The sequence below is a fragment of the Mixophyes fleayi genome, chromosome 8 (genome assembly GCF_038048845.1).
Source record: "Mixophyes fleayi isolate aMixFle1 chromosome 8, aMixFle1.hap1, whole genome shotgun sequence".
NCBI lineage: Eukaryota > Metazoa > Chordata > Amphibia > Anura > Limnodynastidae > Mixophyes > Mixophyes fleayi.
Window position 1 is genome coordinate 6,053,930 of NC_134409.1, and position 14,607 is coordinate 6,068,536.

The 14,607-nt window shown below is 39.9% G+C and overlaps 1 protein-coding gene across 1 annotated transcript in view; it reads right to left on the bottom strand.

The window, feature by feature from the left end:
* Nucleotides 1-14,607, bottom strand: part of PLPP3 (phospholipid phosphatase 3) — a 48,986-nt gene that overhangs the window by 16,409 nt on the left and 17,970 nt on the right. The window contains 3 exon segments of the mRNA XM_075181722.1: nucleotides 2,589-2,646; nucleotides 3,172-3,452; nucleotides 7,646-7,803. Of these exon segments, the coding sequence (XP_075037823.1) occupies nucleotides 2,589-2,646; nucleotides 3,172-3,452; nucleotides 7,646-7,803 (497 nt within the window).

Sequence of the window (14,607 nt, forward strand, 5' to 3'; positions counted from 1 at the left end):
TACAGTGAAATGTGTATGACCCTCAACATGGATCCAGAGAAGTTTAGACTAGTCAATGAGTGACATAGCTGCTGCACTTTAAGATTGAGAAGCCCTCTGTCGGCTATTGAATTATTCATTCCTTCTCTTATTGTATTCCCACGTGTCTAATGACTGCGTTCCCATGTACGGTACCTGCACACTGCTAAATTTATATTCTGCTTTTCTTTGTACTCCCAAACAACAACTTGTGATGCACTAACCCAGACGTACAGACATGTTCACGGCAGAGGCTGGACATGACGCAGACCCTAAGGACTATTGTCTTTGGTGGACGTTTGGTGGTATATTTACTAAACTGCCGGTTTGAAAAAGTGGAGATTCTAGCTATCATTTATTTAGTACATTCTACAAAATGACCAGAATAAATTATTAAATTATTTGATTATTTGATTATTCATTACCTAAAAGCCAAAGAGCCGAGGGAGCATGAACACTGAATGATATATAATGTAGATAATCGTGTTAATCCTACAATCTCTACTGTATTACATCCAGGTAACTTCAGACTTACAAGTACTTTTATGTTGGAATGAGAGGTGATGTGTTACGTTATAATCACTTGTTTGCTTTATCCAGGTGAATGTCCGTGACAACGACTCAAAGCGGCGAATGACTCATTAATATATTAATTAGGAAGCGGATATTATGATTCACGCATAAATCAACAAGATAATCTGTTACAAGTAACATCACAACCTTTGCCCTTGTCTCTGACTGTACATAAATCCACAACAATGACCCTTAACTAAAAGATAAACAAGATTTCAGCTATGCCAGGCGTGATTTATTCCTAGTCTCTCCCTCTGCCAAATGCAACAACAACATTTCCGGCCGGACAGGTTCTTGTGGTGGCAATATTCCGAAATTAAAAGTTTGAGCAGCCTCCAGGATTACCCAGTTCTTGCCAAGGGCGCTGATTGGTTAGACTCAGCGTTGGCTCATTAAACTGCAGCAGCTTTACAGAGTCTACCTGCGTCCCCATGTTTGTGGCCAAAGAGAATTCCTGGCCATGCAACCTATCAGTGACATTGCTGAGACGCAAAGTGCCTCGTGCCTCAATGGTGTTACTGCTTCCTAGTGAATTGTTACACTGCTGTGCCTCATGCCTCCGCAATGTGTGCTGGTTCCTAGAAAATTGTTACACTGCTGTGCCTCATTCCTTAGTGAAGTTACTGCTTCCTAGTGAATTGTTCATCTACAGTGCCTCATACCTCAATGATGCTAGTGGTGCCTAGTGAATTGTTGCACTACTCTACCCATGCCTCAGCAATGCTACTGCTTCCTAGTAATTTATTAAACTACAGTGCCTCAATGATATTACTGCTTCCTAGTGAGTTGTTAAACTACAGTGCCTCGTGCCTCAATTATATTACTGCTTCCTAGTGATCTGTTAAACTGCAGTGCCTCGTGCCTCAGTGAAGTTACTAGTTCCTAGTGAATTGTTACACTGCAGTGCCTCATGCCTCAGTGATGTCAGTGGCTCCAAGCTGATAAATAGACGTTACAGTTGTACGCTGGGGTCTTCCTTTCCCACCTCAGTTAAAAAAAATGAACTTGGAAGAGTGGTAAATCCTAATAATCATGTTTAAGCCCCATATGTAACTCATGAATGTATATTTTTGTTGTCACCAAAGAAAAAGAAACTCCAACCGGGTTTCTATAACTAGAACTCACTGTTCAGATTTGGGGAAAATGGAAGTTAAGAAGTTTTTATTTTTTTTTATTTTTTTGTTAAACGGCCAAAACAAAACTTTCATTCAGTAACAGAAATAGGTTAAGTTGTGTTTTAATAATGTCGGGGGAAGGAGCTAAGAAAAACAGTTACCTACATGCAGAAGAAAATGATGGTCTCTTTAGAGCAGCTTAGTTGACTAAATGTTTTCATAGCATTGGGAGCAGGGAGGGAGCTGGAGGAATTGGGGGGGGGGGGGGGTCTTACTCTGCCACCGAGGGAAATCCAGCACCTTTCCCCTCTAACACCTGCAGCAGGTAATATTTCAAGGCAGAGCAGCTACTAGCCCTGTTCTCAAATCATTTTCCAGACATTGAGCATAAAAAATAAACAACTTGACGTAATATTACAACGATTTCTTGTCTTCCACTTTCAGATGACTTTTATTCGTTGCTTTTTACAGGCAAATTTAACTAAATACGCTGCTTTAACTTTCTGGATTTCGTTTTCCACCAAATCCTTTATAGAAATGATCAAAGTGGTTACATTATTCATCGCCTTTGGATACGACACAGATGTCCTCTGCCTACTGGATACAATTGTGACTTCCAGGCATGTTAGTTTTATTTTCATCCCCCTTAGACGTGACAACATATCTGCTGCATAGGCTCAACAACGCCCAGTGCAGGGACCTATATATTCATCTGTTCTAATATACAAGGATAACCACAAATAAACAGCGGGCAACAGAATTGCAGAAGTTTCCATTTAAAGTGGTCTTAAGGCGATTTAACTAAAACCCAAAGTCCCCCCCTGAGCTGCCGTCCAAACACATGGCTGTAAAACTGGTTTATATCAAATGAATGTAACTTACCACCAAATACAGCATGGTGTACATGGAGAAGGAGGCGTGCCCGGAGAAGAAGGACTTTCTGTAACATAAAGGTTATGTAAGATAAGAATAGACATTCCTTGGACTTTAGACAACGTTTATCAGATTGTGCAAGCGCTGACTCATCGCTTTATCAAGCTATAAATCATGGAATAAGTGTAGACGGGTCCATTGGACAAGTATACAGTGAGCGCACATTAATCAGATCAGATAAACCTGGAAAACAGGCGGAGATAGCGACTCTGACGGAGGAGCGCGGTGCGTGATACACAACGCTTCACGTTGCACAGATCAATTTCAGACATTTCGGTAACGATTTCTATATATGACGGCAAAAGTAGGGAAATGAAAACGGATCCGCTTCGACTAAAGAACTGTTTTTTAAAAAAAATGTATTCGTATGGTACACTCACAATAGTATACAAATATCTCAGAACAGATGTAGGTGACCTGGCGAACTACAATTCCCAGCAGCATCTAGCCGAGAGCCAAAGGTATTTTGAATCTTTTTTTTTTGGCATGGGAACATAACAGAGAAATTGACATTTGTAAAAAAGAAACGCACCTGGCTTCAGTAACTTTGCTCTCCGGCCCCCGACAGGTATAATCCTCGATGTATCTTCCGGTACAATTGAGCAACGTGATATCTGGGTCACAGACAGCCAGGAAATGGGGCCGCAGGCGTCCGATAGACACCTTGGCGATGTCCGTGAAGGATTGGCTTATGGCGCAGCCAAATAGGAAGCACCCGACCTGTTTGTATAGGGCGGCCACGTAGGGATTGCGGATGAACGAGTAAGACTTCACTTTCAAGTAATAGATTCGGAAGAATTCTCCAACAATGATCTGCGGAAAACAATGGGGCGAAATTAGAGAGAGGAAAGGCAGAGCGGTAACACAGTTATTGCACTAATTATTCTTCATGTACCTTTGGGCTAAAAGCAACGTCAAAGTGCGTTATAAGTGACTGCGTTCTTGTATTGACCAGTGTATTGCAATGTACTATGTCTTATTTTCTGAGCTGTTTGTGCATTATAAACTCTTTATTTCGTCATCAGCAAAGTCTTTTATAGAACACAATGTATTGTAATTGTGTTCTTTTTGCCGCCAAATAAATTCACTTTGTGGGGATTATTTAAGAATACAACAAGCTCCCACGCAGGTTATTACAACTTGTAAGAAATTAAAGTTTATTCAGATTATTCAGTCACCCGTGAACCAAAATCGCTTCCATGGTTGTCTTTACGGAGGGGGGGGGGCGGGAATAATACAATTATAATACATTAAAGCTGTTCCACCCTCTTAACTAAGATATCAGCACATAGTGGGGGCAGCAAAGTTGGAACTGCTGAGGAAATAATAGAGTGGGTTCATTCTCGACCCCTTTGAAAAGTTTTCCAGTCATTAAGTCTTATTTACACATGAATGCAGTAAATCTTGATAAACCAGTCATCGGTTGTTTTCTCATGAAGCAATTTTAGTTTGGCAGCGCGGGGTCTGTTTGTATACCACAGCGCGCGCCGGGAGAGAGCAAATCTTAGTATTTAAATGAGGGTATGAACGATGACAAGGGTGTGATAGTGGGAAAATGATCTACATAAACCACAGTCTTTGGATTACTAAGAGATGGGCAAATTCATGGTCTGGTTTAGGATTCAGTAACAGATTTTAGAGAGATTCGTGGAAAAGTGGAGGTGTTGCCCGTAGCAACCAATCAGAATCCAGCTCTCATTTTCTAGAATGTACAAGATGAATGAAAGCTAGAATCTGATTGGTCGCCATGCACAATTTAGCAGAATTTTCTATGACAGGATTTGGTATTAAACCTCATCCTCAGACATTGAATTGGTTCCATGGTGATCAGCATTTTGATAATATAGTATTTAAATGCCTGACATAGCTCCCACATTACTATGTCTTCTAAGCAGATGTTAAACAATTGCTGAGTCGCACGTCATTTTTATCCTCTCCACTGTGCAAAACCCCTGATCCGCAGGGACCACAGTAAATTTTTAAATAATGGACGTCACAGCAGTCTCCACGCCATAAATCAGAGCTATGATCTAAAGAGAGAATTCTCTCATCACTTTGGAAGGGCGCATAATTAAAATCAGACTGCAACGAGATGACCAACTGTCTCTGAGTACAGGACCGGAGCCTAAATCGCTCACGGTCACACGATGGCTCCTCTCTGAACTACAAGCTGCCAGTTTTACAGAAAATGGCGATATTTGTGTATCGGTGCCAAACATTCTGCTTTTGTTTGTTTGTGTTGCTGTCGCGGCACGAATACTATAGACGCGCCATTTTTGCAACTTTGTAAGCCCTGTACATTATAGTAGTATACAGTATTTATTTTTATTTATAATGCGTGTGTTTTGTAGGAGAGAAAGGCTAACATGGAGGGGTCAAATGAATTCGGGATACAAACAATTTCCAGGGGTAGATTTATCAAACCTTTGTTGCCCAAAGTAACCAATCAGAGTCTAGCTATCATTTTTTAGAATGAACTAGATAAATGAGAGCTGGAATCTGATTGGCTGCTATGGGCAACACTTCTACTTTTCCTTTTCAGAAAGCTTGCTACATTTACCCCTTGAGACCAGAATGTACCGAACTCCGTATTATTACATATCTGTATGAATTGTACTATAAATGTCTTAAAATCTGAATGTTGTTCAATGCATCCCCGTTCCATTATTTTTTGCCACATAATCAAACACTACTGGAGACAAACATTATTTTTGGTGGGACTGAATCAATATTCAGCTGTCACTAGCAACTAGCGAACCGATGCGATTCTGTATTTACGGGAATAGTAGCTCCGCCCACAAAGTGACGGTTAGAATCTACGCAGTCAATATTGATGCATTCAAAAAAACCAGACAAATACAAAAATTTATAGGACTTGTAGAACTATTTTTGCCTAAGAATATAAATGTGTATAGTTATAAATACCATAATTTAAAAATAAACAAGTTTGTAATGCACTAGAGCTCTGATTTAGCATCAAGATGGCAACTACAAGTTCCATGGCGTTGAAAGAATGTCTTTTACATGTCTGTAAGTAAAGGGTGTTGATACACTGTTTATCCGTGTTTATTTTACTCTCACGTTCCCATCTCTCTTTCCCTATCTGGCACAACCTGTGTTGGTGGTCTTAATGATTACACAGATGTAGCAAGCTGTAAAAGAATTAATTGGAGAATTAAGTCTCCGCCAATTAACCGTCGTGGAGTGTTTTCTATTTTGGTAAGAAAAACAGATCACAAATAACAGACGTCCATGTTGTATTGAACGTCGGGGTAGAAAAGACCCTGATTCTTCACAGATGTAACTGGTGTTAGGTGGCAATTATCTTAAAATTGGATGTAATTGTCCATTATCAGCTAAATGGTACTTGAGCATCTTTTAGAATTACTTCAACATCATTTTGGAAATGTTTATTCGCAATAAAAACCGTAAGCTCTTTGTGGAACTTTTATAAATTTCTATTATTATGCTGTATGTGCGCTGTAATCTCAATTTTCTATTACACAACAGTGGCAATGATTTTGAACTAAAAAACAATAAACTTTAATGGTGATATGTGTTCTGATTGAAACTCCCAAGCGAAATAATTTTTGTTTAAGATAAAACAAATTTATTAATGACTTCAGTAACTTTCAATAACTTTAACAATGACCCGGGGAATTCACCCGATTGCCATTTTGTGTTTGAATGACCTCATATCCACCAGCGTTTTAACCAGTGTTCGACTACATTGCGTATCAGGGTGTTTGTATATAATCCACCAATCAGGTATTAGGAAATGAGGCCTAAGTACCTGATAGGTGGATTATATACAAATATAAGTAGAAAATAAAAAGCGGCTTTAAATTTCACACACTTAAAAAACAACTCCTCACTTATATGATCTGTAAGATAACACAGAAAATTGAGATTACGGGCAGATACGACAGTGGATATACAATAAACGTGAACATTTTAAACATGAAATATAATTTTTAAGGGGACAGGCAAAGAGCTAACACTGGGGCCTGAGCCCGAGATAAATTCACATATGGAAGAAAAGGCAAATTCCCAACACCGATGCGAAAGCAGATAATGCAGTATAAATCAGTAGTAATTAAAAACAGATACACATAAAACAGAAATAAGAATAATTGCTTCCAGAAATGTCGGAGAAAAGAGGGGGGTGAACTCTGTGCTGTTGAATAATATAAAATGTGGTGCGTGGCTTGAGAAATGTTTTTGAAAATCCCAATATATTATATTCCTGTACATCTATCTCTGACTTACCACATACTAGTGACTATAAACTACAAGTAACTTGTGTGCACAGAGGGGTTTGTGAATAATATGGGAGGGTATGAAGGGGTGATAAGAGTTATAGGATACAATGGGGTGAGCTAGGTCAAGATACAAGTAGCTGTGAGTGTGTGTCTATATTAGGAGCAGGGACTGATGTGAATGAGTTCTCTGTACAGCGCTGCGGAATTAGTGGCGCTATATAAATAAATGATGATGATGATGATGAAAATCTGGAGTCAGGTTTGGGGGAGACTGTAAAATTATAATGTGTCATTATATTGTGTATCTAAGTGATTTTAAGCACCCAACAGAAGACAGCTCAGCGTAAATGTTCTTAACCTCCTGTTGGACCCAGATTGTATCGGTCGATCAGTTTTACATTCCATATTTAACCAGTAATGGATTATCTACTTCTGTTTAATTGTTTAATTTTGGTCTACTTAAGTATAGTATCCTTAATGAATACAGGACATTGGGACCTTGTACAAAATATTAATATTAAAGTAAGATTAATAATGATTTTTACTACTGGTACAACCCATTTACAAAATAAAGCAACATGGCGAATCTAGAAGACATCGCCGACTGTCTGTGGTCCAGGCTGATAGGTTAAGAACACTTTGCCGCTGTGTTTGGAAGACAACTGAATGCAACAATAACAAAAACAATCCAAAAAAAAAAAACCCCAGAAGAGAATATTGGTAAATGACAGGTAACACACTTACAGCAAGGATGGAAATGATTATACCAACAACAGTTAGGACAACATCATTAATTGTCTCTCCAGATTTGCTGGGGTACTTGATACTTTCATCGTCACAGTAAAACCCCCGGTGATATGGTTGGATTTTATTAGATTCAATAATCATGAAAGGAAGGCCAGCTAGCGAAAGAGCGAGAGAGGGAGAGAGGGAGAGAGACAAGAAGAAAATAATGTCAATGCACAAGGTAATGCACATAAAATCAAACACCGAAGCACAGCACGGGCCGCCTGGGGCGATGCAACCTTTTCTGACGGTAATGACGTTTCCTGCGCGGATTGTAAGAAGGTGCACGACACAGTGCCGGCGCGTCCTCCCGCCACCTGCGCAGAAGACGTCACTACTTTGAGAAGTTTGCATGGACTCGGGGCAAAGCCGGGCGCGGTGTCGTACATTTCACTTACAGAAACCAGCGTCACCAACACCCCAAATGAAAGGAGCAGTGGGATAGACACAGTGCTTTTCTGAAACTCATATCTGATGCTCTGATCACTGCAGAAAAACCCCCGCTGACGGGGCAAGATTAGAGACGTGCAGTTCATCACCGCTGCAGGGGCAAACGCTGTCGGGATAAATGGTGAAAGGTCACGATTACAAAGCACTCCCACAAGACCGCTACTTACTAAGGCTGACTTATCACAGTCTATTGTTTGATTTGGTTTTAACAATGGCTTCCCCCCCAATTAATGATATAAAAATGTGCCTTCTGTTACCAACCATGCAAAGGCCACTGATGGAACATTTAGTAGGTTGAGAACGCTGCCCTCAATTTATTAATTATGTACTGTTTCATTCTGTGATGTTTTTTGGCCTATTAAAGGCCCGTGCACACATAAGTGCTGAGAAAATGGGTAAAACGCGTGAAAACTGATTTGGTGGGTTTTTGTCATGCATTATTAACGCGTTTTGCACCGTTAATTAGCAGCTGATAAGTGCATTAGTAACGGATATGTGTGAACGTGCCCATGGTGTATTGTGAATGATAACAAATTAGCATTGTCCTTTAATTGCCAATAGTTTCCCAATTAAAAAACACAAAAGAATAGAGTGTAATGGGTGAGGGGCAATAACACTATTGTGCATCCCATGCTAATTGGCCAAACCACCGGTGATCATGGTAGCACTTCCTTAACCAACTTCCCTTTAAATTATCATAAAATTGGTCAAATTAAATATTATAACTAATATATTTACTGTATCCCTTCCTACTGTTGGGCTCGTTAGTCATAATACCAAGTTATAAGCTGTATTCCAAAATGACTATTCTATGCAGCCTCTTGAAGCATGAAACTGAAAAATAGGGACAACATTTTAGCTACTCAACCTATAGCAAAACATTGATGGCACGGAAGCATTGCATTGGTCAATGGGTTTAATCACGCTTCCTGTTCAACTTTTGTTGTCAATGGGATCATTAGAAAAGCTTACACACATTTCCTCTTCAAAACAAATACATAACATTTTCCCATCAAGTTAAAAAACAAACATAAAAACAAATGTTTAAAAACAAAACATAAAAGTGAGATTTTGGATAGAATAGAAAGTTAGGAAAAAGGTTTTACTCCTCTGACACATTACATAACAACCATAAACTAGCAATGAAAGGCGAATAATATATATATTTATGTTGCGGACAGGCTGACCTCCTAGACTTAGGATATCTTACATATAAACCTCGCTCTATTTCACTCCCTAAACATTCTAGAACTCCGCCAACTAAACTAAGTTCTACAACTTGACGTGATCCAACCAATCGCAGGACAGGAGCAGCGAAAAACAGCTTAACCAGTGTCTGTGGGAATGTCACTTACGTGGCTTAGTGTCATTACTATTATATTAGGTCCAGGCTCTTCTCCAAATGATTTGCACATGACAGATCTGTGGAACACATGTTCCTATACATAGTGTTAGTGGAATGTTAACCACTTAATCTCTGGCAGAGGCTTGCACGTGACAAAGCCGGCACATGTCATAATATAACAGGGCAAGCCATCTAATCCGTTTGTTAGCAGAAGAGTTGCCGATGGAAGAGGTTAAGTGTTTTCAGATGTGACCATAAGAGACTGGAGGATCTTTATTCATTGATCCAATAAAGTGGCTGACGGGGATTTAGCTATCAGTTACCATGAGGTGTCCTTGAGATTTAAATGGAATATCCCTGGATTTTCCTTTAATTTTAGATGTCCTAGAATTGTTTTTTTTTTTTTGTTAAGTTAAACTTGTGGTCTCTAAATGGGATATGTTTAATCCATTACAGAATAACCTCAAAGATTTAAAAAAAAAATCCCCCATAACCAGGAACAAAATATATCCAGTTGATGCCAGTGGGAGTAGAGGTATTATTGTAAGGAATGGCTGCCTAGGAAGGTGATTTCTACAGCTGTTATCTGAAGATTTATATTGATGAACCAAGACTTTCAAAACATTTACATTAGTGTCTATAATTTCCAGGAAAGTTTGGGCATCATTCTGCAACAAATTATTAATCATCGTCTAACAACTATCTTTACCTGTCCTGTGTTATGTATACAGCACTGGGCAGTGCTGGTGGGAGGTATCCTTAACGAATAACAAAATCAAGGGGTAACGAACAGTACACAAATTATGTTTACTTCAACCGGAGTATTGGCATAGCTGAGAGACGCTTTCTTTAATTCCACCACTGGGTGGCACTGTTCTGTTGCTGTCTGCATACGATCATTTAATTTGCATAGGTATAGAAAGATATATGGCAGCTCCCACTCTACTAATAGCATATGGTCAGAGAAGATTGGGGAAATAATGTTTAACTGTCCATTGTTTAGAAATGTTGCAATATGCGGCTTAGAAGGGTTGATGTTCTCCGTCATCACTCCCTCGGGGGAGGAGAAGCAGTCTAATAGCTCTGGCTTACGTGATGGGCTCGAAGTCTGCTAGTTAACAGATGGGCTATGTATAGATTGGTTGCTTTATACACAGTGATGGCACGTACAAATTTAAAGGTTAAATAACTGACATGCTATGCTTTACAACTTGATCTTTTTGTCGTATATTATAAGACTTGTTCAAGAACCATAGAATCTGCCTTTTTTTTTTTTTTTAAATTGGATGGGACATGACACACTCCATCACACCCTACCTTGAAATAAAGTTGCAGAGTTGCTCCTTATACTATCAGGTTATTCTGCTTTCAACACGGAACGATTTACTGACAGCCAAAGACAGGTTAATGGTGCTCGGTTTAGACTAATCTTCACATTGCAATGGTGATGGAGCATGGAAATTTCTCTTTAATATTTAGTAGCATTTTAATTTTGGGAGCCGGGCCAGTGACTTAAAGGGGGGGAGGGATTGTTGCCGACCTGTATAGAAGCGTTTCCTGGTATGTGATACTAGACTTAGACTCACACAGTAAATATTATGATTTCACGCATGTGCCAGAGTTGCTATTTTAAGCAGTTAAGGGCTACTGGTCTTGGGGTACGTGTAAACCTCATTTGGTTTGCAATATGCGCTCAGATTATTGAAAGTGGCTGCCAGCCAAAGGGACTGAAAACTGAATGTCTTATTTTCTGTTTGGGACTCTTTGAAGCTGCAGCATTTAAGGAATGATGTCTGCGCACGACACCTCCGCAGAGCTACCACCCTGCCAGTGTTATTAAACAGCAGTTACACCTATAAAATGATTTGTGGGTCCAATTAATGTGTTCATATATTTATTCTAAACCGTCTATATTTGCGCTTTTCATCTGAAATAGTCTTGGCTTCCCCCCGTCTCTTAACGTAAAAATATATAAAAGTTACTTAAAAGAAACTACGACAACTAAAAATATGCTTTTCAATGGTTTAGGGGGAATGGTTTTATTTCTGCACTCACTTCCTAACCAGTTTCCAACTTTCAGATAGTGGCCTCTGTAAACTAAAGGCATCTTGTGTTTATAAGGGGCTTCGTTTGAGCTCTCAAATCAGATCAGAGCACCTATAGCGTACACGCAGCAGGATAAACCATTTTGTGTGGAGCAAATTCATGAGAGCAGCCCAGACATTCATTAGGGAGCAGTGCACCATCAAAGGACAACTCCTTAAAGCATGCCCCCTCGGCACAGAAAACAGGGAGAGAGATACCCCCACCGCCCAGCCTGCCAAGAACTGTCATGTGCTAGATGTCTTTGCCCTGGCTCTACAAAAGCTCTTTGGAGCCGGGGAAAATGAGCAGCCGTCCAATCCCCTGGATATCACTGGTTCCTAGTGAAGTGATTGGCTGCATTCTCAGTGATGTCACTGGTTCCTAATGAAGTGATTGGCTGCATTCTCAGTGATGTCACTGGTTCCTAGTGATTGAATAGGCTGCATTCTCAGTGATGTCACTGGTTCCTAGTGAATGGATAGGCTGCATTCTCAGTGATGTCACTGGTTCCTAGTGAATGGATAGGCTGCATTCTCAGTGATGTCACTGGTTCAAGTGAATGAATAGGCTGCATTCTTAGTGATGTCACTGGTTCCTAGTGAATGGATAGGTTGCATTCTCAGTGATGTCACTGGTTCCTAGTGACTGGATAGGCTGCATTCTCAGTGATGTCACTGGTTCCTAGTGAATGGATAGGCTGCATTCTCAGTGATGTCACTGGTTCCAAGTGAATGAATAGGCTGCATTCTCAGTGATGTCACTGGTTCCAAGTGAATGGATATGCTGCATTCTCAGTGATGTCACTGGTTCCTACTGTGGTGATAGGCTGCATATTAAGTGATGTCACTGGTTGCTAGTGAAGTGATTTGCTGCACTTTTATTGAAATTGGTTCAGTTTTAAAATAGCCACAAGTACAAATAATTTTCTGTACCAGGCACTAGTACATTTTTCATATCATTCTCACGTTTGTAAAAGTACATTACGCTTCTATGGCCCCACGCTGGAGGCAAAATAGAACATTCACTATTATTTTATGCTCTTAAAACCACAATGACAGCTCCCACGTTCTAGATTGCCTGAGAAAAAGGATTGTGGTAAACAATCTTAAAACAGCAACAACAGCTTCTAGAAAACCACCAGCTGTATGAGAACAGGAGAGCGGTATGTTGGTCTGACACTTATACTTATACGATCGTGGGACTTAGTGTACACAAGATTATATCTGTCAGCTTGTTTGTGGCCAGTTATGCTGATCTTTATCTTGGTGTTTACCTTAATAGTAAAATGTTTTCAGTGTTTTGCTGCTACTTATAATTCAATATTATCCTTCCTTGTTTACTATTGCGCTGTGTTTGGAAAACTTGATATATACTGATATAATAAAATTGTTACAATATGACAAGATGTGTGCAGGTAATTGATTTACACCCTTAGAAGAAATGTAATCTTAAATCTTAAAAGAAATGGAATGATACCGACCTTATTCATGAAAGTGTGCAAAGTTATGAGAGATGTTAATACTGGATTATTATTTTTTTCAGCATTAGCAAATATCGCTTTGCAAACTATGAACTGACACACTGTATGATTCAAGGTTACAGTAAAACCTTCAAGGATAATTTCATCCAAAACTGAAAAGTGCAACCAGGTTTCAAAATCTTCCTTAACTGGGGTCCAACGTTCAGGACCCCAGTTCAGGATGTCCTTCTGCTGGTCCACTAGTATTGTTGGTGGACCAAACGCTACACTGCTAAAAAAAAGAGATGGATCAGCGGGAGCAAGCAGACTGCCGTGGGGAGCTCTCAGGATAGCCTGAATGCTGAATCTTAGGGATGTCACCCTTTTCGACCCAATTGTGCTTAGGATATTACATCCATTTTCAGCTTGTGGTGGATTTGTGGCCTGCGGGTCAATATGGTGTTTTAAGGAGAGGGGGGGGGGGGGGAGTTGGTTGTAGTCTAGAACTTAAGAAGTGCTTTGTAAGCCCTCGGCAATGTGGTACACCCCAAAATGCTGCAGCCAGGCACCCAACCACGGCGTAACAACTCTCCCTGTCTCGATTTGCAAAGTGACAATGTCGTAAGGTAGAAAAACAACCTGTAACATCTCAGGGTCCAACTTGTAACAGCAGGAAAACCTGGATAGTCCTCCAAAACTGGGACTATTCTAGGGAAGTTGGGACACCTTGAGGCAGCTGGAAAGGATGTGGGCTAGAAAGGAAACAGTAAAGTAAATAGCTGCATGCACTCGTGGAAAAAGTGGCTGTAAGTTGGATGTTAAACGAATAAATGTGAGTAACTGGTGACAAGAACACTTTAAAGCAAAGCAAAACGCTCAATGTCTTAACGCTAAAAGCCTTATTTAAAATACTTCTGATATTTAACAGCGGTGCCGGCTCCACAGCCATGTTTAAGGACAGTATCGAATTGCGCAAGACGTTTTTTTTTTAACAGTTGATTTCCGTAGCTGTAACGACATCTCTGAAACTCGTAAAAGGCCAATAATTGTAAACACAGCTTTTATGCCGGTCTGCAGTGGAAGTCGTTCCATAAATGACTGGTTGATGTAATATTACGAATAAGCCAAATCCCAGGATGGGATAGCAAAGCAAAAAAAAGATTTATGTATCTTCTATGTGCAAGTGGAACTTCTACAACCAACTCTGTCAATGTTTCTATTGTGGACGCAGAACTTCAGTGCAGAAAGCTGCCACCTGCATAAACAGCGGACTCGCACTGAATGGGCATCAAGGCACAAACCCTGGAACCGTCATCGGTTAAAAGGGGAAAAAAAAGGAAATATTTGGCATGTTTCTACTAAGTTCACTAATTACTTTTTGGGGGAAGAGAAAGCATTTTAAGGAATTTCCTATGTCGATACATATATTTTGAGCTCTCAATCTAAAGACTTTTACGACAACGGTTAATTTATGACGCTCGCGTCTTTTTATGACTAATTCAGCACAGGGGTTGCCAGACCTCGAAATTAGTCTCTATTGACGATTTTATAAAAATTTACCAATGGCATTTTGTTTTTTTT